Source organism: Passer montanus, unplaced genomic scaffold (genome assembly GCF_014805655.1).
Source record: "Passer montanus isolate IOZ18808 unplaced genomic scaffold, ASM1480565v1 scaffold17, whole genome shotgun sequence".
NCBI classification, from domain to species: domain Eukaryota; kingdom Metazoa; phylum Chordata; class Aves; order Passeriformes; family Passeridae; genus Passer; species Passer montanus.
The window spans coordinates 1,013,488-1,038,015 of NW_024364270.1; the positions used below are offsets into that span (position 1 = coordinate 1,013,488).

The 24,528-nt window shown below is 41.9% G+C and overlaps 1 protein-coding gene across 2 annotated transcripts in view; it reads left to right on the top strand.

Moving 5' to 3' along the window:
* HMGA2 (high mobility group AT-hook 2) overlaps positions 1 to 21,029 on the top strand; it is a 142,665-nt gene extending 121,636 nt beyond the window's left edge. For both annotated transcript variants that reach the window (XM_039704220.1, XM_039704221.1), the window contains exon 6: positions 17,833 to 21,029. In XM_039704220.1, coding sequence (XP_039560154.1) covers positions 17,833 to 17,880 — 48 coding nt within the window. In that variant the 3' untranslated portion in view covers positions 17,881 to 21,029. The remainder of the gene's footprint in view (positions 1 to 17,832) is intronic.
* The last annotated feature ends 3,499 nt before the right edge of the window (positions 21,030 to 24,528 follow it).

Sequence of the window (24,528 nt, forward strand, 5' to 3'; positions counted from 1 at the left end):
CTCTCCAAAGCATGTGCAGGAATCAGATTTCTGCGAAAGAAGCCAATACAGTTGAATGATGAATCCATGGCACAGGTAATAATGTCTCTGAGTGGTGGAAGTAACACACAGGATGAATGTAATAGTATTTTCAAGTAAGATTAAGTTTTGCAAGGAGAGGTAATGTCTTTTGTTAGGCCAGCTTATGCAAAAAACAGCCTAAGTCCCCAGTGACTTACTATGTATGATCTGACTGCACCACACAATTCAGAACACACCAGGCTGTTCTAATAGATTTCCTCTGCATGTCTTGCTTATATCCTTCAAGTGTTACTCCAACAGTCAGGCTATTCCTACTCAACATGGTAGTAAACCTGTCAGTGGCACAAAGCCAGCTCTCTTTTTTGTGGCACCTGAGTGACAGGGAGGCTAAGCCCTGCTGCAGAGAGGAGACAAATCCAGGAGGCAGAGACTCCCAGACGGCTGCTCATGTTGCCTTTTCCACTGGTACACATCAGAGCTCAATCCCACTGAGGTCAGCAGGAAGAAGGGGTCTAGAGCTGATGGCTGTAGCCTAGCCTAGCAGGAGCCATTGCTGCCAACAGCCTTGTGGTGCTGCCAGGTTTCCAAACTGCCCAGGCACTGACTCCTGCAAGTGTTCTGTTTGCACAATAACCATGTGCAGCCCTGGGTGCGAGAGGAAGAAATATCTGGGACTGAAGCTGGGCTGGAGTGTAGGAGGACAAAGAGGGGACCTGGACTCTGTTGTTTTGTAGCAGAACAAAGTAATGACAGATTTAATTGATGGCCAAATGATGTAGGCATTTGAACTGAAGCACTAGCATTCCCCATATGGATTTTCCCGACTGTTTGCTGAAGCAGTGATTCTGGTAGGGATGCTGTAGCGTGTGTCAACCAGCTGGATGCCACTGCTGCTGCAGTGCTCAGCAGCATCTCTGTAGGCAGAGACTGAGATGGAGAAAAGAAAGCTCTTTGATATTCCCATTAGTAGTGGAAGTGTTTGTGCAGAAAGTGAGGAGCCACAGAAGAATACATGAAAGGAGAGAGAAGGCTGTTTAGATCTCTCCAGTTACCACAACTGAGTAGTGAAAGAACACCTTAAATTATTTATATGCCATGTCTTTACACAGACAACATTTCTGGTTTTAATCTTTAGATGAAGTGATGTTCAGTGAAATCACTGAATCACTTCAGCCCTTCCTGGTTTTAACAGGCCCCGCTCTCATGTTTGCAGTACCACACCATTGCAGTTTTGCTGGTATAGGTACGTAGCAAAGAACAAAAATCTATCACTGTGAGCAAATGCTCAGGACAGTGTCTTCCTGAGGCTGAAAGGAAAGGTAAAACAGTGTAATTCATGGGATGATCAAGAACTTCATGCTGCTGGATTTCACTCAGGTCTTTCTCTGATTTCTTTTTATAGTACCTAATTTCTCTTTAAAGTAGGGAGGTTCAGATTCAGAATTCACAACAAGAACATGAGTTCATGCAGGCTTTCTAATCTGAACTAAGGAAATAGTGATAAATTATATAAACATGGGGCTACATGGAAGTTCATGGAGGATAATGTAAATCTTATACTACATTCAGAAGAATCTCTTCCTTTTCCATCTGTTTCCTTCAAAATATCCTCCCAGATGGCTTTACCATGTGGCAGTCTGGATTAAGTTAGAAATGTATACTTTCTTCATTGGTGGGGACTGTGAGAGGTTACAGTCAAGAACTGCAGGTTGATGGTGAGCCTGCCTTGGTAAAAGTGGCAGAAACTCTTGCTCAGGCTTAGAGCCTGAGTGGTCTCCTGTGCTTTGAATTTCACGTGTATTCTGAAAGATTTCTATGAGTGTTAGTTTACATCACTCCTACTCTTGTTATTGCTGCTAGCAAGTATGTGTCTTGGGTTTGTGTCACTTTTAAAAGTACAGAAGCAGTAAGACCAGATAAAATTCTCATTTGGCCAATAACAGCTCTGTTCCTATTACCATTTCCCAGATTTTAAGCATCATGCAGGGCACTGCCATGCTCTAAATCTCTCTTTATGGATATCAGATGTCCAGTTTAGGGCCATATAGATGTTAATGTAAACTTCTGCAATATCTTTAAACTTTGCCAGAGCTCCGAGGATTTACCATCACATAGAGAGTAAATAGCAGCAGTAAAACCCACTGGAAATCTACACACCCATGTTATTAATACTAAGCTTTGAATGCAGTGGTCTGTTCACATCTTTGTGATGATCACTGATGCATACTCTCACACTTCCTTGGAAAATGAAGAAAAGAGGGTGCATAACTGCGTGATATTGGTAAGTTTAGCACTTTCACGTAGATATTTGCCTAACCTCAAAAGAAGACTCTTTGAAATCTGCTCTGTCTCTAAAGAATGTACAGCCGGATCTCACAGTCATGACATAGTAATATTTTTACCGAGGTGTGCAAGTACACAGCCCAAACAGAAATTTCTTCATTTCCTCATTTTTAAGCAATTTGTAGCAGCTGTTGATTCAGCCATATGGGGGAGTTACACTCTAAAGTAATATGAAGGAACTAGATGCTTTTAGGAAAACACAATGAAAGCGATCAAAATTTTCTGGAAACAGGACTTTTTTTTTAATCATTTCTGCAAAGAAGAAATATAATGAACATAGAACAGCCGTTTGAAAATTTTATTATCTCTCTTAAAATCTCAAATGCTTGGAAATCCTTTGTATCTTAGTCTGAAAGACAGCATACCAGTCAGGAAGACAGTGTGTAAATCAGAATTAAAGTGTATCAGTCAGAAGAGTACACATAAAGTATACATAGAACATAGTGTACACAAGAAAGTGTACAGCAAACGTGTACAGAAAGAACAAGTGAAGCATACTTCCCTACCTAATGCTAAATGTAGTAGATGTTTTTAAAACAATGCCCAAAAAAACCCAAATCCAACAAGAATAAACACTAAAAAGTGTAGTCTTATTTTGTACAGAAAGAAGATCTGGATTTCCTATATTTTATCCTTTTCTATCATTTCTCAGTGTCTGTATCAATAAAGTTATGCATGTGAATCATCATATATATATTTTTTTATATATATATATATATACACACACACACCTCAGGTTGCATCTATTGCGTATGTCTGGGACACAGTAAATGCTAGAAGTATCACACAGGCCCTGCAGCCACGCAATAAAACTGCACTTACACGAACTTCAGGCATTCTGTGTATCTGCTAGCCACCATATGTGAATTCGTCCTTTTCCCTTCTGGGAAATGGCAGGCAGAAATGTGGTAGGAATACTCCAGAAATCCACTTTTGCAGGTTGGAAAGAAGCTTCCAGTTTCACAGACAGGATGGCACCAAGCAGGTGCACAGACACATCTGAGAGAGTGAGTGCCATTGTCTGAGGCCACCCTGTGTCCTGTGAACCCCGAAATGCTGCAGTCTTATTCAACTGAGCCTTGACTGTAGAAACATGGAATAATCTCTGCCCTGGAAGTTGACCAGGTGCCTTGGGGTTTCATTGCTCTTTCCACTGCATTCAAGGCCACCCTGTGTCCTGTGAACCCAGGAATGCTGCAGTCTTGTTCAACTTGGCTCTATAAATACTGAATAATCTCTGCTCTGGAAGTTGACCAGGTGCCTTGGGGTTTCATTGCTCTTTCCACTGCATTCAGCAGGCTGTGTTTTGTCTCATGGACTTTTTTTGTGTTTATTGATATGGAGAGTCAGAAAGTTCCCAGGAGAACTCCCAAAAAGTCATATCCTGGAGAGGTAAAACTTTCTTTTCCAATAGCATGTGGAATTTTGTACTTTAGCACAGGATAAATGTGTATCTCTTACACAGGCCACTCCAGAATACCCTCTAATGTACTGTGGGCTCTTGGTACCATGTGAACACATGCTGAGCAAACATGTATTGTGGCTTATAGGAAATAAGGAAGGTCTCTAGCTTTCTTCATGGATACAGTAGATGGAATTTCATGGAGGGCACTGGGCTTGACATCCTTACCTTCTTTCTCTTTTCAAGGCAAAATGGTGGAAACTGGTGTGGTTTCCAAAGGAAGACATATTCAGTCTTCTTTTTTCTTTTATATGGGGGTTACTGTGACAGGGAGACACTGAATAATTCATCCGACGACTTAAAAAAAAAGAAGCTGTTTTTTGAAATAAAATAAGAAAAATAATCTGGGAGAAAATATAGAAGTTGCAATTACTGCTTCAATGAACAGATGAAGTACTAGCCTGGGCTAAAGAAAGATGGCTAGAAGGGGAGGTCAGGTATATCTGAAAGAAAATATTTTCTTACTTACATGACATAACTTCTGAATAGTCTCTGAATAATGTAATTCAATGATGCTATGCCTGAACACCTGAATCAGTGTAAGACTGAGGTAGCTAAGGTTTTAAATATATGTGATTGTCATTTACTACATAGCTATGATAGAGGAACACTTTTGAGATGTCTACTTCCAGAAATTTGGCTGTAAATAAATTAGACAAATTGATTGGACTAAATCAGTGGATTAAAAAAACTCTTCAAGATGGGAGTATATTCAGGTATTCAGTCACTTTCAAAGACTCAAAAATTGGAAACGCCTCAGCAGCAGCCCCATTTCCTATCCTAGCAAGCTCTCCAGGCTCCCAGGAGAGAAGTGTTCCTAGTGCTGCTCCCTAAACCTGAGACACAGTGCAGCTCAGGATTTGAAGGTCAAAGAGCCTGAGTGATCAAGCAGGAGAAACATGATTTGTTTTGATTGAGTCCACAGATCTGTTAAATTCAGATGTGTAATTCTGACAGTAGATGCTGACTGAGTTATACCTCCCTTTGCTTAATGCAGCTGTGGTCCACAGGGCAGGCTAGAGTGCCTGCACTGTGCCCCGTGCAGTGCCTAAGGAACAGGGGTGCCCCAGTCAGCACTGTGCCAGGACAGCACAGCTCCCTTTGAAACCCTTATTTCTGAGAACTGTGGTGTGCAAGTTCCATTTTGGGCAAGTCTCACAGTGTCTTGATTCCCCTTCCACTAAAACTGAGGTGCTGATGCTCCCTTCTTGCATAACAGAGTTGTCAAAGTGCACACACTTATAATCTGATGTGACAAAAAAGGAATCAGATTTAGCAAGATATTTTTTTCTTCCTGGCATGTGAAGGACAATCTCAGGACTTCAGTCTTGCCTGCTGCAGTGTGCCGCTTGAAGATGTCATGTCCTTGTCGGCCAGTTTATGAGTCAATCAGAGAGCAGGAGTGCTGTGACTTAATTTGACATAGGAGGAGCCCTCATCTCTGAACAAGAGCAATAATGGATTCCTGACAGCTCAAACACACATTTATTTCCCTGAGGCAAACTCTAGGGTAAGAAAGCAGCTTTCTGAATGCAGCACTGGTCACACATTTGCCCATTCAACACAGACGCACTTTCAGGTCCCTGCTCTTTTTCCAGTGTGCTGAGCAAGACCTGACCCTAAAAGCAGGGACGTAAAACTTGAGGGACTACAGCTGTTGAGCCACTCCTTGCATAGCACAGGGAATAGGTGTTGCAGTTGGTGGTAAAAGGCTAGAAGGTGCAGGGGTGAGTTGAAAGAGTTCCCTAAGCCAGCAACGCTCCTCTTCAACCTCTCCCTACCTCTTCCCTCCCCTCTCCTTGCTTGTGGAAGAAGCCTGAGGTGGTCAGGCAATGTCTGTGGGCAGGGTGGCTTTGTGTTTGACCCCATGGCTGTGGCCACAAATGGTGTTTAGGGAGGTGCTCCGTGCAGTTCAGAACTTGGCTCTGATTTGACACGAACTGAAGTCTCACTAATAATAATAGCCAGAAGAGAAGGGGTTGTGGTGTGTACTTGGGAAACACCGTTGAGGAGCATAGCTGAGCAGTGTTTAAAAAAGTGCCAGTCAGGAGTAAATTAAACAGTGCTACTTTGCATACACATGCTACATATTTTGGCTGAGATTTTCAAGAGTAGCAAGTCAGTGCTGCTAACGCTTGGGTATCTTACTTCATACAAGACACACAAGATTCTCAGCAGCACATGGCTACTCCTTGAAAATAAGGATTATTTTAAGATACTTAGTGTCTGATACTCAGAAAGCTGAAACTATCTGTGAACTTACAGTAATAAAAATAATCAAAATGCTAATTAGCAAAGATGAGGAGCAGAAGGATGCACAGGAGAAAAGTGCTCTTTGGTGAGAGCTTGGTTTCTGAGCTTCTCATAAAGGGCTCTGCATTTTCAGTGGTCCGCATTGTTGTTCCCCCTCCACATCCAGATGAAGGCACTGAAAGATGCTCTACTCCCTGACTTAAATATTACTACAGATATTTCAGAGTTGTATCCTTGCTCATTTGTTGCACTGAAAAACATGGGAAACAAACCTATGTGACCATTCTTGGAAATTGCTCTGTCTTTGCTGTTCTAATTCAGGACCATATAAATTCAGTTGCAAATTTTATTTTATAGATTAAGTATGTTGTGATGGATATGTAATAAGGTAAGCACAAACAGAATCAAAGTTAAGGTCAATGAAAATACAGTTTTATCTATCTATCTATCTATCTGATAGATAGTTGCAGTCTTCACATGACAGCATTAATAAAGTTTGGCTAGAAAAAAGAGCAGTATACTCAGCCCTTATTAACATATTTAAACATGTTACGGAAGGAAGAAATAAGAAGACAGGTTTTTTTTCTGGGTTTTCCCTGGCATCTGGGAAATTTTATGACGTCCACTTGTCATCCAAAATAATAGTCTTAGAATAGAAAAATAACAAGACTTTTTCAGCTACTCTGACTCTACTCTGTGAGCCACTTGTGGTATTTTGTGAATTTAGTTCCCTGAAGTCAGTTCTGCCATGCTACCTCAGGGTGACATCTGGCCTCCCTGGGCAGTCCCTCAGCTTGTGACATCTGTGCCAGACATTAAGGCTAGGGTAGACAGGCTGAGCTTATGAGCTTGCTTCCTCCCTTGCAGTTCAGAGAAGAAAACTCAGGTGAAGGATTCATAATCAGTGTGAAACAATAGTGATAGACATTTAAAAACCATTTTTCCTGGTGGAGCTTCTATTCTATATCATTCCCATAGGTGCGCTCACTGTCCTGTTCCTTAGTGCTGAGATAGAGTGAAGCAGCCCAGACAAAAGCACTGTCCATGACAGACAAGGTGCAGTTTGGGGGCACATTCAGAGTTCATGCTCATTGATTGCTCACTGGATATTGTAGGCATGGCAGTGGACAATAAGAAGATAGGAGTATCACAACCTCATGGTAGACCTTGCAGTGAGAATTGTGGTCCTAGGCACGTCATGTTGAAGGCTACAGAAGTATGTAGGTAGTTTTCAGACATCAACACTTTGCCAAACAGTGCATGAAAGATCTAAATCTTTGCACAGACTGGTGTTTGTGAGCATCTTGATTTCATCCATACCTAAATAAATAAATATTCTTTTCTCCCAGTGAGGAGGGAAAAAGCCCTTAAAAACCAGTGCCTGGCTGTTGGGCATTGTAGTACTCAGATTATCATAGCAAACTGCCTCTCTTTTCATTAGGATCCCAATACAAGAAATTTTAAATTTTTTATGAAGTCTGCTCCAGCAGATGGTGAGCATCAGTATGATGAAGTTCTGCTGCTGATCCCACTGTAAAGCATTTCTGGAAATTCCAGAATGTCTTCAGAAAACGTTGGCTAAAATCTCTCTTTAGAAATGACTAATGATTATATTAGAGAGGGATATAATATTGCCAGTGTAGTTCTTGCTTTGCCTCTGCTCTGTCAATGTAGTCACATTATTCAGGGCCGATCTCTGATCTCAGGTTTGAAGAGTTATTTGCCACACAACAACCATGGGAAAAGAGAAGGAGAGAAATAAATGAATCACCCACATTCTGCTTGAATTCAGATCTCAGATTTCCCACATCCTGGTATTTAATTTCTCACAGAGTTACCAATGGTTGATCTCACGGCAGGATTAGTGGGAAGAAAAATGAGAGCTCCATTGAAACCAGACTTGAGTCTGGAAGGAAAGAACATGTGAGCTCTAGGACCCCGGAGATATCAGATTCAGGGTAGTGAATGGCTTCCACCCCCTCCCTGTCCCTGATTCTCAGGCTTATTTTGAAGCAAATTCTGGAAACTGAATTCAGAACAGCAAAGACACAGTTACAGTTAGGGGCTCACACATCACTTCAGTAGTCTCCTGAGAACTGTTATATAGTGAGGCATTAAATATAATTTATGTTATTATTTTTTTATGTTTAGAAAGGAGCATAGATTAACATTGAGGTATAAATTGCAGTAAGTCTGTCTCACTTGTAAAATAAACGTGTTTTGAACATACATTTCCATCAGGATACCTTCTCTGATTTGATTATAGAATGTATATGTGTTAAATCAGAACAGAAATTCCCATAAAAGATTCTATAATCAAAAGGAAATCATCAGTATCTACTAAATTTGAGTCCCTCGGTCACTTTGAATCAGGTTATCTTACTTCAAGAAATAAAGAGCTTTGTCCTGCAGATCACTGCATAGATGGATCTAGAAAAGTTGGGTCATTGCTCTGCACTGAGGAGGACCAAACTTTCTCACACTTTCCACCAGATTCAGAGTGTGAGATATTCAAGAAGTTGAAAAAACCTTTAAATGCATGACTCTAAATCCTTTAGGAGTTGAACATATTAAGATGACAAGAAGAGTATGTCATTAAACCATAACTACCCTTTTTGGATTACCTGGTATTTGTAGATTTATTGGCAAGGTGGCTTAAATTAGGGATATATTTTTAGCCTGCAGCATTACATAATAAAATAGCAGCTGAATTCTTGCAGTAAAAAAGGGAAGGAATGGGGGAAGTTTATTAAAACCAACATGAACCTCTCTGATTTTGCTTTTTTGTCTGCACGAAGAGGTGCTCCATGGTTACACAATCAGTAAAGTTTGCAAGAGAAGCATTTCCATTGCCCCATTGTGCTCAGGAGCTGTCGCCTGCTTTTCACTGCAGACCTGCTGTTTAGTCTGAAACTGAAAATTAAACCCAGAACTTCAGCTCTCTAAGTTAAGTACTCCGCATTGCTGGAAACACGCAGCCTTGCCAGTGTCTGTGTGGCAAAATCCATGATCAAAATCTTCAGACATTTTTTAAAGCATTTTACAAGTCTGTTAAGATTTATTGTTTTTGTTTTGATTTGGTTGGTGGGTTTTTGGGGTTTTTTTTTGCTTTGTTTCTTGTTTTGGTACATTGTTGTAGTAGTTGTTGTTGTTGTTAAAAATCAGTTCTGAACTATACTAGAAAGTCTCATGTGAACTGTGCTGAACCAGCTCAGGGAGCCTGGCTCGCTATCTTTAAGAAATATGTTTCTCATTTTGGAGGACTTTTCTGAGAATGGCCAGGGCAAGGTAGAGCCCTGGATGTTAAACTCAATCCTTCAGAAACAAAAAAACAAGGGATGAGAAAAGCCAGGGGAGACCGCGGAGAGCAAGGATGGCAGAGCCCACGCACCCTGCGCTGCCGGGCAGCGTGGCAAGGCCCGCTCAGCCTCGGGGCTGGCGCTCGTAAAAGTGTCACCAGTGCACTTCCACTGTGAAAGGCGCTTTTATCTCCCCTTCCCACAGCCCCTTTCCAGCGGGAACGCGGGGCTGGGCCCGCCGGCTGCTGCTTGGCCTCCCCGCATGGCTGGACCCTAATGAGGTGTGTGCGGCTCTTGGCTGCAAGTTTTCAATCTCTTTCTTATTACTTCAAAGCTGCTGCTCCGAGGTTCAGACAAGTTTGATCACTTGGCAAAATCTCTCAGCTGGGATTCAAAAGGGAAGATGCTTTATTTTGTTATTTATCGCTGTAGATAGATAGCTCTTCCCAAACTACTCTTGCCAGCGGCTTCGTGGTCAGAGCCTCAATGTTATTTTAAGTGATAAAGGATTGAAGGTGAACAACTTTTGGCAGTTGCTTCCTGTCTGTAACAAGTGGTTGTTTTTAGGGGGAGAAAAAAAGAGAATAGAAATATAACAGGCCTTACTTTATTTTCCTCTTCAAGCTTTATATTTGGTGGCAGGGGGAGGGAGGAGCAAAAGGTAAATTATATGGGTTTGACCTCCATTTCAAAGCCTCTGTAGTGTTTCCCTACCCTATTCTGGGAGACCATTTCTGTAATCCTTCCTCTGCCACTCAGCATAAAATATGCAGAGAAACTGGTGCTGTTTCAAGTATCTCAAGGGCTCAAGGGGAAGGCAGATTCCCTCAGGTTTACCTGTGTGGGCTCCAGTATCCTTTTGGGCTTTTCTGTGTCCAGTGCCACAAGGAAGCAGAGCTAACACAGTCACCCACAGCATTTCAGTGAACTAGGCAAATCTAAGGATTTTTAAGGTTGGCATCCATCTTCTTTCATCTGATTATGGACACAAGTATTAGTGATTAGAGACTATTATTAGAGTCTTTGCTTGCCTTATACTCCAGTCTGGATTTTGGCTGTGAATGCAGAGCAGTTTACCATTCCTCCAGTTTACAGCATCCACAAGAGGTTTGTAAGAGCAGCTTCTCAAAGTTGGGGTCAGTCCAGCTCAGTTGTATATGTTTCTAACAGCACCGCTGTCTTCTTTTTCCTTAATATTTTATTTCCTTCCCACCAGAAATGTTTGTATGTTGTAGGGTTGAAGCTCTCCAAGACAAAATACATCTCTGTCAGTGTTGCTTCAAGCACCATTTTCAATTTAGGTCTGTGCTCTGCAGACTTTAAATGGTGTTTCCTGTAAAATTCTTCTGACCAGTCCTGAGATTTTGCTGAAGATTTTCAGTCTCCTTTTAATCACATGGGGAACAGATTCTTTCAAAGTGTTTTGACCTGCTTAGGTCAAAAAGGCACTTGCTGTAGTCAGATGCCAAAACGCGTTTAAGAAATCTGGCCTGACGTAACTTAGACAGCTGAGTCTCAATTTCAAAAGGCTTCAGCCACACGGGCTTTGGCACTGAGTGACTTGCTGCCTTGCAGGAGCCTCATTGCTGAGTTAATTTCAGGGCTGCTTTAAAATCCATAGCAAACTTGGGCACCTAAAGCTGAGATTCATTCAAGATCATCTGTAAGAGAAATTGAGAGGCAACACCTAAGGCAGGTACATTTAGGTTTTAACTAAATGTCAGTCAGATTAATTCCTGTTTCTGGAAGTTCTCAGTGTGAGCCCTCCTGGATTTAAAACTCCTGTGTCAGATAAGCCCTTTCTCTCAAAGTAACCAGAGAGATTCATTATCACTCCATTATATCAAACAGTTCTCCTAGTTGGAGATAAGATAGGACATGGAGAAATGGTTTTTATTCCCCCTTAATCTAACAGGAAGAATAGACTCGAGTCTGTATTTTAAGTAAGCTGTTCTAACTTAAAGAGGAATGTCCTTTCCTGTCCTGTCCTGTCCTATGGGAATCCTCCTAAGCAATGTCTGGGTCCCCTCCACTTATCTGAACCTGTTGCTTAAGGACCAAAATTTGGCCAAGCCTGCCAAGATACTTCCTCCAACAGAGGAAGGGGATCTGTAGAAGTGGTCTCTGTGTGTGTAAGGATGGTTAACTCTCTCTGACCTCTACCAGCTGAGTCCCAGCACAGCCCCAGCAACTTCACTCAGCTGCCTCAGCTAGTTCACTTCCTCCAACAGCTGGGGATGTGTATTATCCAGTAATCCCCATGAGCAGCCTTTTTGCTGGTCAAGCAGTGCTATTCCAGCCGTAAAAGGAGAGGACACACTTAATTTGCTTACTAACTATTCAGCTAAAAAACCACAAGCTGGTGACCTGCAGGAGAGCATCAGGTTTTGGCTTTATTTTCTCTACTCCCTTTCTTTCACAGAATAATGGATTATATAAAAGTGGACTGACTTTAACAGAAGAAAGATGCATCTTCCATACACAAAAGTTTAGGGGGGAGCCTTCTTCCTAGAGGGTAGAAAACCCATCTTGAACACCTACTTCAAGTCTGAGAGCATGGGGATTTCAAAACAAGTCCATGTGTGAATTTCCAATCGTACATGTACGAAATTTTATTAAAATTTAAAAGTCTTATTTTTGCTGTGTGTTATACATTGCCTTCCTGAGTGTGAAAACTTTGAGGACATCATTAAGTCAAATTGATCTTTAAGATGCCTTGTAGCCCTTAGACTGCTCCCAAGAGTATTAGGCAGCTCTGCACATTCCCATCAGCAAGCACCTGGGCACTGGGAAAGTTAGTCAGCAGCTCAGCAAGGCTGCTTACTGGTATCTAAATATTGCTGTGCCATCATGCTGTGGCCAAATCTGTGGTCTTTGAAGGCCAACATCTTTACATAACAAAGTGGGCTATTAGAGGCTAAGTTGGTAGGAACTTACACGTTTAAAGCAAGAATGTTGGTTTCCAGTCCCTACATCTCAACCCCAAACTGCCCCATCAGCTGCATCTCTTTATTTGTCTCTTTGTTGATATTTAATGTCATTAAAGTACTGAAAGTTGTACTTCCTTGGGGGGGAACCTGCCTGCTCACTGTTCCCAGGGCTGTCCCATGACTTAGTCAATGATTGCAGAAACAGTGGTAGGAGAAGGCAGGGGGTCTCAGAACTGCTGTGTAGGCAGTTTTTGACTGTCCTGTTAGGCTAAAGCTAAAGAATTTGTGCTCCTTCTAACATGCTAGCAGCTGCAGTGCACAGCAATTGCTTGCTTGTGGTCTGGTTGACTTATATGTGTTTAGATACAGAGTTTCTATACTGAAATAATTCCTTAAAATAATTTTTTAATCCAGCAGTCGGAAGGTAGCCTTTTCTGTATATGGGTCACCTTCTGCACTAATAAAGCCTTTCATTGTGATGTGTGAAGTATACCTGCAACAATTTGAGTTCTGAATCCAGCTTCTGGAGTTAAACTTTGCCTTGCTGCTGAGTGACACCTGTCACTGAGCTCGCTAGTGTGCTTTGCAGAGAGTGCAGAGCTCAAAGAAGCAGATCCCACCCTAAGCTTCACACAGGGCAAACCTGCTCTGAGTGTCTGTTAGTGCTGTAAGAATTTCTAAAGCAGTTTGGTGCTTTGGCTGTGGAGCAGTCGGGATTGCACCGTCTCAGCTGGGCAGTGTCAGGACCTCTGCTCTAGAAGCCATCTATTCCTATCCTTATATTTCAGGGACTCCTCTGAAAATATTAGCTTGCATGCCAGGGGATTTCAGACATGTTAACAGCAGACAATGGTCCACAGTTTGCAAGTTGCTCGTCAGCAGTTCTTTTTGACGTATCTATTCAAGCATACCCTCTTGGGCTTAGAAAGCAGCCAGCAAAATCTGTGCCAATAGCTAATACTTCATTATAAAATAAAAGCTGTAGCAAATTCAGAGGCTCCATATGCAGCATATGCACTGTCATCCTGCAGTTCATGTCAAAGTGGGTTTTAGTTTTTTTAATCTGTAGGTCAGAAATTCATGAGCAGAAGGTGAAAAAAGTGAATTGCCAGTGAGTTTCATTGGGCCAAGACATTTAACCTTGAAGTTTTGCCCAGGATATTAGAACAGAACAAACATTTTTACAAAAATGCCACAGGTACCTTGCCTACGGGGGGGGGAATGCTCCTCCCAACAATTGTTTAATCATCAAGGTTTTGTTTTTATCAGTTTGTGGGGGTCCACCAAAAAAAGAATGCAGAGGACGTACAATGACCAAAGTATGTCTGTTCTTCAGTCCACTGGGATGCTACTGGCTGCTTGTAATTTCAGAAAAAAATGCCTGCACCAGCCAAATGGGGATCCCCAAATGGAGGTCTTGGGCAGCAGGCAGAGTTACATTTCACCTGCACAGGATGTTGTGGGAAAGAAGTCTCTTGGGATCGGGGGGTGACTTTGATCTGAAAAGACACTGACGTTGAAATACAATAGTTTGTGGCACATCTCCATTCTGGATGGTACCACCTGTGAGGTTCAGCAATGAATCACAGTATTATACAGTCATTTGTGTTGGAAGGCAGCTCTGGAGATCATCCAGTCCAACCCCTCTTCCAAGGCAGGGTAACCTAGAGCAGGTGACACAGGAACCTGTCCAGATGGGGTTCGAAAGTCTCCAGAGAGGGAGACCCCATGACCTTCCTGGACAGCCTGTTCCAGTGCTCTGCCACCCTCACTGTGATGACGTTCTTTCTCATGTTGAGGTGAAACTTATTGTGGTTTAGTTTATGGCCATTTCTCTTAATCCTGTTGCTGGGCAGCACTGAAAAGAGTCTGGCACCAGTTTGTTTTTTTACAGTGCTGAGACTTCCAAAGCAGAGGTTCAACTTCATAGTTCTGGAGAGGGTTCATAGGTCCACACATCTTGACACAGTTGTTCTGTGCCCATTGGGATCTACACAGAGAAGGAGGGCATGATACACGAGACCAGCACCTTTCTGGCTTATCTTACCAGATGAGATATCCAGTGCATCTAAAACAGCCTCAGATGCTGTCTTCAGCCAACCAGATCCCACCAAGTTTGTCATATTTTAAAATTTTCTGTTGACTAGCCCAAATAAACACACTGGCTGCAGGCAGCACTTCTAACTGAAACCTGCTGTCGTGCCTCTTGTTCTTTTTTTGTTACCTTCACCAGCATTAAATCAGTGATACCAATCCCCTGCAGAGCAGCCCTTCTGAGGGCTTCTGCTTCTTGGCTGAGTGTATCCTGTGATGGTGTTGCTGAATTTATGCTCTGCATGGCTATCACACTTTGAGTGACTTGGATTTCTAATGTCTGCTCTAATGACCATGCTTTCCTTCTCTTCAAATTTATTTGAAGCACATCTGGACTTACAAAGTATTTAATTCCAGCCCCAGTTCCTCCTTCAACTTTTGACTCAGGGACTATGACACATGGCTGTGCCATCGACCTTGGCAGGTCTGTGAGGACTTGCAAGTGCCTGGAGGGTGCTTACTACTGGTAAGCCTCCTTCCCCTGAGTGTCCAGCGCCCTGACAGTGCCAGCACTTCAGTGAATCTCTGGCTGAAGTCACTCAGCAAAGAGCCAGTTTTCAACTTCCAAAGGTTACACAATTTTCAAAATGCCTGCCCCACCCTCCATCTTTCAGAAAGTGTTTGTCAGGGGTGGTGGATGCTGTAGAGGCAGAGGTTGGGTTGAGGATCCCAGCTGCACAGCCTTCTGATATTTGCAACCAGTTTTTTACAAGTGAAAAAAATCCCTCTCTCTGTTCCTGCATTATACATCTGTATTTTGTCTTTCAGAACCTCTGCTCACTTCTTCCTTTGGGTCCCTCCCTGCATATATGTCTGATTTGTAGTATCCCTTTTGTTTGAATTGTAAGTGCTTCAGATCAGCTGTCATGTCTCCATCAGTGTCTTGACAAGAAGCTTACATGATAGGTTGGCTTAAAACCACTCATCTGCAACAGAGCTATCGTAGGCTTTTGCAAGGAATGAACAGTCTCATTCCTTTGAGAAGCTTTTCTTCATGAAAAAAATATTTCCCAACACTGATGTGATTTTGAAGTCTGTCAGTCTCAATTTTTTAAATAATTAGCTTATTATTTACATATTTAGGGGGGTTAGCTTGATTTGTAGTTTCTTGTCCTTTCCAGTACTACAGGTACACATATTTGCACATATGTGCAGGTGAGAGAAGCATCCTTCAACACATGTAAGTGTATGAAGGAAGATATTCTTAATTAATCTCTAAAGAGATTAATTTTCTTGGTCACTGCAGCAAGGGTTACTAGGAAAAAAAAATACTGTGAGATTCATAGTAAAAATCACTGGGGTGGACAACTTTTTAACTAAAAAGAGCTCTCTTGTGGCCACCCTGGTTGAGCTTTGAAGTATGTCCTTTCACATACTTTGCCTCTCCCCCATCCTTCTTACTTTGTGATCGGAAGTCTACCTTCATGGAAAAATGATTTCATCAGGTTTCAGTAGTCTCCTGACAAGCCAAGCATAAAACAAAGAGAGCTGCCACTCTGCACCCACACGTGTGCTGCCGTCTTCCAGGAAATGATAATCAGAGGCTGACCACAGTGCTGTAAGAAATTAAACATGTGATCAGCATCAAATACCAAAACACGTCTACCTGTATTATGTTAAGAGCACAGAACCCACAGTAGTAATTTTTAACTGAAATACTTGGCTTGGAGGCAAAACTGGGGTTTGCTGTAATCATTCTGAGTTGTGAATTAGCAAGGCTCAAACCAACATATTTTGCTGTGTCTTTCCACATGCAGCCTAAGTTAGCCCTCCGGTAGGTGCCTGAAAATACCATTTTTCTTCTTGACTGAAATGTTGTAGCAGTCCTGTTCTGCACAGAAGATAGGCAGGAAAAATGCATTATGCATTAATGGGATTTGATGGAGTGTGAGCTCAGTTTCCCCAGTGCCACCAGAGACAGAGTAAAATTTGCTTGGTTATTTCATGAGTTGAGAATCGTTTTTGTTGCAGTGCTGTGAATATAACCCAGCTACAAGTGGACAGTAGTTGTTGTGAGGAAAAAATTGCTCATCTGTACAATAGATCAGTGTCATCTGGAATCTTAAGAATTGAAAATTCAAGGTCAGAGGGCAGCTGACACTTGATTTTGCTCTCTCTGCTCTATCCATGGCTTTGATCATGCTACATCTTTCTTTGTGCCTGGTGCTCAAGAGAGTACCCCAGGGTCACGGCCGGTTTCCTTGTCAAGAGGTATAAACCTACCGGCCTAAATATCTGAGGCCCAAGCTTTAGCAGGGGTGGGGGCATAAAGGAAGAGCGGGGAAGCATTTCCTTCATGCTTTTCACTTTTCCCACATAACCCAAAGCAGACTAAACAAAACCAGTGTGAAATCGCATGGCTTGATGCTGCTATGGTTATATTTTTTAAGCTGTCATCCATTCATTTACAGTTATGTTTATTCCCTGGATTTACTGCTTTTTTTTTTGGCCTTTTCTTGCAGGGAGGTGCAGGGGGAGGTCAAAACCTTTTGAAAGGGGATTGCAGTAAGCAGTGGCCTGTGATTAAAGCACTGTTTTTCCTTGATGCCGCTCCTCTGCAGCAGTGTCACACATGGTAGCATTTAGGAGCCCTTCACAGCTGAGGTGTTTCAAACACTAATGAATGGAAGTTTGGTCGTATAAGGCAGGCAAGCTTTAAGGCAAGCTTTGCTGAATGGTGTACTGTAGTGGCCTGGGAAAGGAAGAGAGTTATAAATTGTGTCAGTTAGCCACCCAGACAAAATGAAGCCATGTGGAAAATCAAATCTATTAAAGTATGAAGACTGTTATAAGCTGTTTTAAGCTGGTCATTCTTCAAAGGTCTCAGTTGGCTGAGGGGGTGAATTCCTCTTCTTCCTAGATCTTTTTCACGTGCTGTCTTAGGCGATGATGTTCAGTGTTTGATAAAAAACAGCTTTTCATTGACAGCCCCTTTTACTAGAAATGTTAGTTGCCCCCAGTTCACCACCCATGTCCTGAAAGGTACTGAACGTTTGTTTAAAAAGCAGAATAAGAACATCACGTTTGGTCAGGCTTGCTGAAGACAAACATGAAGCAGCACTAGGGCCAAAGAGGAGGAAAAAGCTTCCCAAAGCAACTGCTTATGATTGGATGTGTGCTCAAAATGCTTTCCATTTTCTTGCTGCCCATGTCTGCTGGCCATAAGAGGCCCGTGACAAAGCATGACACAGAATGCTTTTTCTTGACATCTCTTGGAGTAGAAGAAAAACCTGGCAAGGCAAGGTGGGGGATCAGAGAGCAGGAGACCTTCCCTTCCTCCCCAATGTGACTTCTTGAGACATCACAGGAACAGTAAAAGGCATTTTATTAGCTCAAGAGGTAATTGTCAGCTGTGTGAGGTTCAGCTGAACTGGCAGCCTAAGATGCATGGGTCACCACGGTAATTATCATTCCTATTTGTGTTTTCTAGGAAGAGACTGAAGAAACATCCTCACAAGAATCTGCAGAAGAAGACTAGGAGATCACACCATGCAATTTCTACCTCATCAGCAGTTGGGTCTTTTGAAGGGAGAAGACACTGCCTTGACCACTTACTTTCTATTGCCATGGTCTTTCCACTTTTGCCTGGGAAAAAAAAAAAATCACATAACCTTAAAAAGGATTTGACTAATCATCTTCTTTGTAATCCCTTCACAGTCCCAGGTCTAGTGAAAAACTGCTGTAACACAAAGGGGACACAGATTAACGATGCAACTTTTAATTACTGTTTTCTTTTTTCCTAACCTACTAATAGTCTGTTTGAGCTGCTAAGTAAGGGTGACTGGGTCAAGAAGAGCTCCAAATCAGGTTTATGTCATTCACTGCACTGCGTATAAACAAGAAACTTGTAAGATAGTCATTATAATGGGCATTGAAATAGGAAAGGCTGGGTGTGTAACACTTACGCCTTGCAACACTTCCAGCAACCCACTCCCTACTTAGTGAATTCCCTGTTTTAGAACACCAAAGATAGGGGATAGATACTATTCTTTTTCTTTTGTAACCTTCTTGTAGACTTGTACTTGATTTTTTTTTTTTTAAGACTTACTATTATTTTGGGGGAAAAAATGAAAGCTGATCTTTCATTTCATTCAGCTGGTAATCAGAAGAAAGAAATCAGTATGGAAAGGTACTTTCATTTTGCAAAAGGGAAGAAAGACAAAGATACGTTGTATAGTTATAGATACAAACATATCAGCACAAGCAGTAGTAAACCAAATGAACAGTCCTTACCATCTGGTTAATAGGAAGCCAAGGAGTTGGCTTTCTTAGAGCCAGGAGTTTTCTATGGAAACAAAAATTACTGACACCACTGTTATGCCATTAATGAGTAAGTCTTTATTGATAAAAGTCTTTTAAAACATACAGAAAGGTACCTATAAATTAATCATACATTTATCTGAACAAAAATAATCCAGATTTTTGCTTAGTTTCTACTAATTCCACTTGCCCTGTACCAGTATTTTGAAAGAATTGAATCTTTCCTCATTACTCATCAGTCACAATGTAAAACGAACACCATGTACCTCAGCTAAGCTCGTGCGTTACGTTAAGCAATGTATTCTGACATAGGATGGTTCACTGAGCACCTCTGTGCCAGTGGCATTTCTCCATCTTTTCATTCAAAGCAGCACTTTTAGCACCAGATGCAATATTACCCCACTATTCAATACTACCTCTGATTTTTGCAAGTAACTCAACAGACTGATAAATACATGCTGCTATACACATTCAATGCAGAAAATTTTTACTGGGTAGATAATCATGAGTATCTGCATTTTCCCCTTATTTCTATTTCAACCTTTTTTGCAGTTAAGGAAGCAATGTCTTTTTTGTGTTTCAGCATGACTATGTGTTTTTCTTTCACTTGGTTTGTTTGATTTTTTCCTTTTTTTGTGTGTGGGTTTTTGGTTTATGGTTTTGTTTTGTTTTATTTTATGTACTTACTCTATTCTCTGCTAGACTTCCGTGTAATGTACTGTTAACTTGAATATATTTTTGTATTGAATTGCTGATAGGTTTGTGAGGATAATTTTCTGCAAGGACACTACATGACAGAAAAAATTTAGCTGTAAAGTTTAAATATTACTGTCCAAGTTTGTACCTCAAATGAATTGTTTAAAGAAATGGACTAATTGATTGACAAAGACCTACCTCCAGACTTTAAATGGAATGAACTTGTTACTTTCAGTTTTAAGAGTTTGAAACAGTTTTAAGACGTTTGAAACAGTTAGGACTGCAACTAATCCCTAATTCAAAATTATTTTTGTAAAATAACTTGTGGAAAGTGAACACATTTAAAATTACTTTCGTATTAAAAATAAAAAAATGAACAAAAAAACCTTCAAAGAAACTTGAAGCTTTGTAGGTGGGAAGCAACAAGCTCAGCTTTTGCATAATGCAATCACAAATATGTGTTTTTTAAAAAAAATTAGTAGATTGTAAGAAAATACTTGACAAGTATTTTCGTGTATTTTACACAAATGTGATTTTGTAATATGTTTCAGCCAGATTTATTTTAAATGCTTCTTATGTAGAGGATTTTTATTCTCCCATCTCTCACTTTTGTTGTTCTTTCTCTCTCTCTCCCCCACCTCCAATTTCATTTTCTCTGTTTCTGTTTTATTTCCCTTCTTCCTCTCTTTCCTAGTCAGTACTTTGTACCATTGTGTTAATAACTGGGCCAGGGGTAGTTTCTCAGGAAGGCGTCTGTTGGTGTGGCTTTAGCAGGAGCCAAGTGTAGTTAAGGATAACGACTCTAGCATGGAGCCAAGTGCAGGATAACGTTAAGGATAACAACATACTGGCTTCTTCCAAGAGGCAGTGTCCAGAAATACGGACCTCCGCGAAAGGCTGCGCAGGGTTCAGTGGTGGGAATTGCTGGGAAAGAGCTGATTGGAATATTACAACTAGACATGAAAATATCAGGTGAAAGAGAAATAATCCTAGCTATAAGTAGCTCTAACAGGCCAAATCCAGTGTCACTTGAAGGCAGTAATGGGAATTTTGCTGACTTCAAAGGGCATCAAATCAAGCCTTAGCAAGTCCCTTTTGGGGTCTGAGGGGTTTTGTTGCATTTTTTAAAGCCACGGTATTCAGTGGATGACACAGAAATAATTGCTCTGTGTATCACTCTTCAACCTCTGAGAGACTTACCACTCTGATGAACTGAATCTTACATTTTCTATATATTGTAGTACAATCAAAACACATTACTACCTCTTAGGGCCTACTATACCTCATTTTTTCAGACGGAAAAATTGCATGTGGCCATTGAGTCAGTGAGAACATCATAAAATTTTTTTATATATATAGTTTATTTTTGTGGGAGATAAATTTTATACGACTGTTCTTTGCTGTCATTGGTCACTGCTAACTATGACTGGACATGTAACTCTTCTACCATTTCTGCAAGAGAGGTGTGTTTGCAGGAAAAAAAAATTGCTTCAAGATGTTGAACTACAGTTTACTTTTCCTTTTGAGTGTCTTCTAACTTTTTGCTTTGTTCTTCATGTAGAGTTGCTGTCTATGATTGTACTTCAAATTGCTTGCTTGTTGAAAGTGTTCCTTTAATGGTTTATCACAGTCTGTTCAGCACAATAAACATAATAGCCTCTGTGATCCCCATGTTGCTTGATTCCTAGACTTTGTCACAGTTCCATAAAATGGGTAATAAAGTTTGGTCACGATGACCAAATTTGTAAAATCCTTGCATTCAAGTAGTCTTTTTTTTTTTGTCCCGGGACCACAGGCATGTGCCTGAGAAGTTAATTTGCTGTTAGGGGTCCCAGGGGTGGGCACTTAGTAGAACTACACATCTTAGGAGGCTCCCCAAAAGGTGACACACCCATTCCTGGCCTGGGACTTGCTGTGCTGAGCTAAGGGCTGAACTGTGCACTTGGGGACCAGCAAGTACCCACCAAACAGGGAACACCATAGCACAGACCAGGGTGATAGGGGCTTTTTGCCTGGTCCCAGATCTGCCTACGGGTCCACCAAGATGATGAGCCTTCTCTTCTTAAGGAAGATTGCAGTTTGCATCCAAGTTCATGGAGTTTCCATTATGCAGGGATTAGGTTAGAAAGAGCAGGTACTCAGAGCAGGAGACACAGGGATATGTTTGGGTGCTGTCTGAGACGCAAATTGAAGAGCTCAGGAAACTGTATTAAAACTACTACCCCCAATTCCCAGAGGTAAGTTGGCAAGATTCTTCTGTCTTCTCTTCATTTGCTCTTCCATGGTCTCTTGGCCTGTTACAATGAGACTTAAAGTCATAGAATCATAGAATATCCAGAGCTGGAAGGGACTCACAAGGACTATCAAAGTCCAGCTCCTGGCCCTGCACAGAACAGCCACAAGAATCACACCATGTGTCTGAGAGTGTTTCCCAAACACTTCTTGAACTCTGTCAGGCTGGTGGTATGGACATTTCCCTGGGGAGCCTGTTCCTGGCCTGACCACCCTCTGGGTGAAGAATACCTAACCTAAACCTCCCCTGACTCAGCTTCATGACCTTTTCTGGAGTCCTGTACCTGGTCATGACAGTGAAGAAATTAGTACCTGCCCCTCTGCTTCCCCTCTATGAGGAAGTTGAAGACCACAATGAGGTGTCCCCTCAGTCTCCTTTTTCCAGGCCATACAGGCCACGGGACCTCAGCTGCTCCTCAAACAGCTTCCCCTCAAGGCCCTTCACCATCCTCCTGGCCCTCCTTTGGACACTAACAGATTTATATCTCTTTTATATTATGGTGCCTAAAACTACATACAGGACTTAAGAAGTAGCCGTGCAAGTGCAGAGCAGAGTGGGACAGTCACCTTCATCATCTGATCAAGTCATCTGTGGTGCATATCCATTGATTTATATTGGCAACCATTCCTCTCTCACCTAAGGGGATTGTGCAGTTGTTATTTCCTGAGATGTGTAGGTTTACACATTCTTTGTGTTCACTCATTTGCAGACTCTCCCCTCTCAATGTTTCCTTTGGCCTCTGTTACTTGTAAAATAACCAAAATAAGATGATAAAAAGTACTAAGTAACAACATCCATTCAGCCCTGAGTCAGATGTGAGTAATTGCATTCATCACATAATGTCCTCTTCTGCTTTGTCACCCTGCTTAGTGGTATTCCAGTGTTCAGTTTTCCTGGTGGTCATCTTCCCTGTGTGTGCCATCACTTGGCACTTCCTGTTGTTTTATCTGCAACCCACTCACCTGATGGCTCAGCCAAGTGGCTCAGCTTCTGCTACTCTGTGTTTAACTCCCCCTTACTTAGTCATTCCTCCAGCTTGCTTCACTTCCACTTCCCGGGGAATAAACTTCCCAATAAACTTCTGCATGCTTTATTCCATGGTGAGACTATTTGTGTGTACAAAACTAATTAGTTTCTGCAGGACCAAGGCCGGCGCTTGTCTAGCAGCCAAGAATGCTTTATCCAAGATGCCTGTGGCAGGAGTCATATTAAATTCCTGGTTTTGCTTTCCTCTGCCATCACATCTCGTCTACACAAATATGGGGAGGAAGTACTGAAAGCTGGTGCTGCCAGTGCCTTGCACAGCTATTTAATTCTCCATACCTCTTTTCAAAACCAAACCATCTGGCCTGGTCATCATTAGAAACACGACCCAGAGCAATGGCAACATGCTCTCCCAATTACACAAGAGGAGTCAGATTTGTCATGCCTCACACTTCACCTGAAGCCTCAATAATGCTTTTCACCCCAGCACTTCTGCATACAAGGACATAGAATTTTGCTTCTCAGGTTTTCGTTTCTTGATTTCCCACCATCTTTGTGATTACATTGATTTTTAGATATACGGAAGTACTTAAGCATTGTCATGGTTGAGGAACAACACTCCTGCTCCTTCCCTCAGGGACCTCCAATGAGAGAGACAAAAGGCAGAGATTTTGAGCTAAGAACAACTTACTAGAAACAGCAGTGAGATAAGAAAATAAACAGTAACAGCAACAATATTAATAACAACAGTGTACAGGAGAGAGGGTGTTTTACATGCAAATTGCTCACCCACTGACCTGATGCAGCACGACCCTGAGAGAAGTAAGGAAATGGCAGCCAGACCCTCCATGCACCTGCTTTTACCCTGACTGCAATGCCCTCCTTCTCAGAAGTGAGAATCTCTTAACTCCACCTACAAGTGATGATATGCATGGTAAAGAATGACAACATGGATGGGCCATATGGCTCCAGGCTCTGCACCCTCACAGTTACTGAGGAAAATTAACCCTGACCTTGGATGAAACCAGGACAAGCAAGTAGGTTTTTTTCACAAATAAAGGTCCACTTGCTTTATGCCTCCTCTTTTCAGAAGTACCACCAGTTGAAACTTTATTGAACAGGTTGTCACCAGAAGCTGTGGATACTCAATCCCTGGAAGTGTTCAAGGCCAAGTTGGATGGGGCTTTGAGCACCTTGGTGTAGTGGAAAGTGTGCCTGCCCATGGCATGGGGCTCTTAGAATTAGATAATCTTTCAGGTCCTTTTCAACCCAAGCCCTTCTGTGATTCTGTGATTTATCTACTTGCTCAGAGAAACGAATGAGTGCCATTGTGTGTTAAATACAGTCTGAACAATACAGACATGGAAACACGGGAAGTCAGATTGGATGGAGCTCTGGATCTGGTTGAAGATATCCCTGCTTATTGCAAGAAGTTGGACTTTTAAAGTTTGGCTTTCCAACCCAAACCGTTCTATGATTCTGTGATCCTATAATCCTTGCTGTCTAGACCCTTTGCAACAAGCAGAGTCAATATAGGTCAATGCTCTTACCTGGCTCCAGGATCCACAGGCTTTGTGCCATGCTAGGACATGCTAGTGATGGGGAAGTCTTGATCCTTCTTCCATCCCACCTCACTCTCAGTGCAAAAGGAGGGAAGCCATGCTGAGCATGCACTCCTCCTTGCTTCCACATGTCCCTGGCATGCAGGTCCTGCTCTAGCCAAGTTGCTGTTCCAGCCATCCTCATGTCCTTCAGTTAGAATGACAACCTCTGCTGTTCTGGACTGATTCACCTCCATGTGACAATAAGGTTTAACATGTCTTTTTTCTACTTACCTTTTCCTTCCCTTTGCCATTCAAACAACCTTTTGGCCTATTGGATACGTTTCTCACT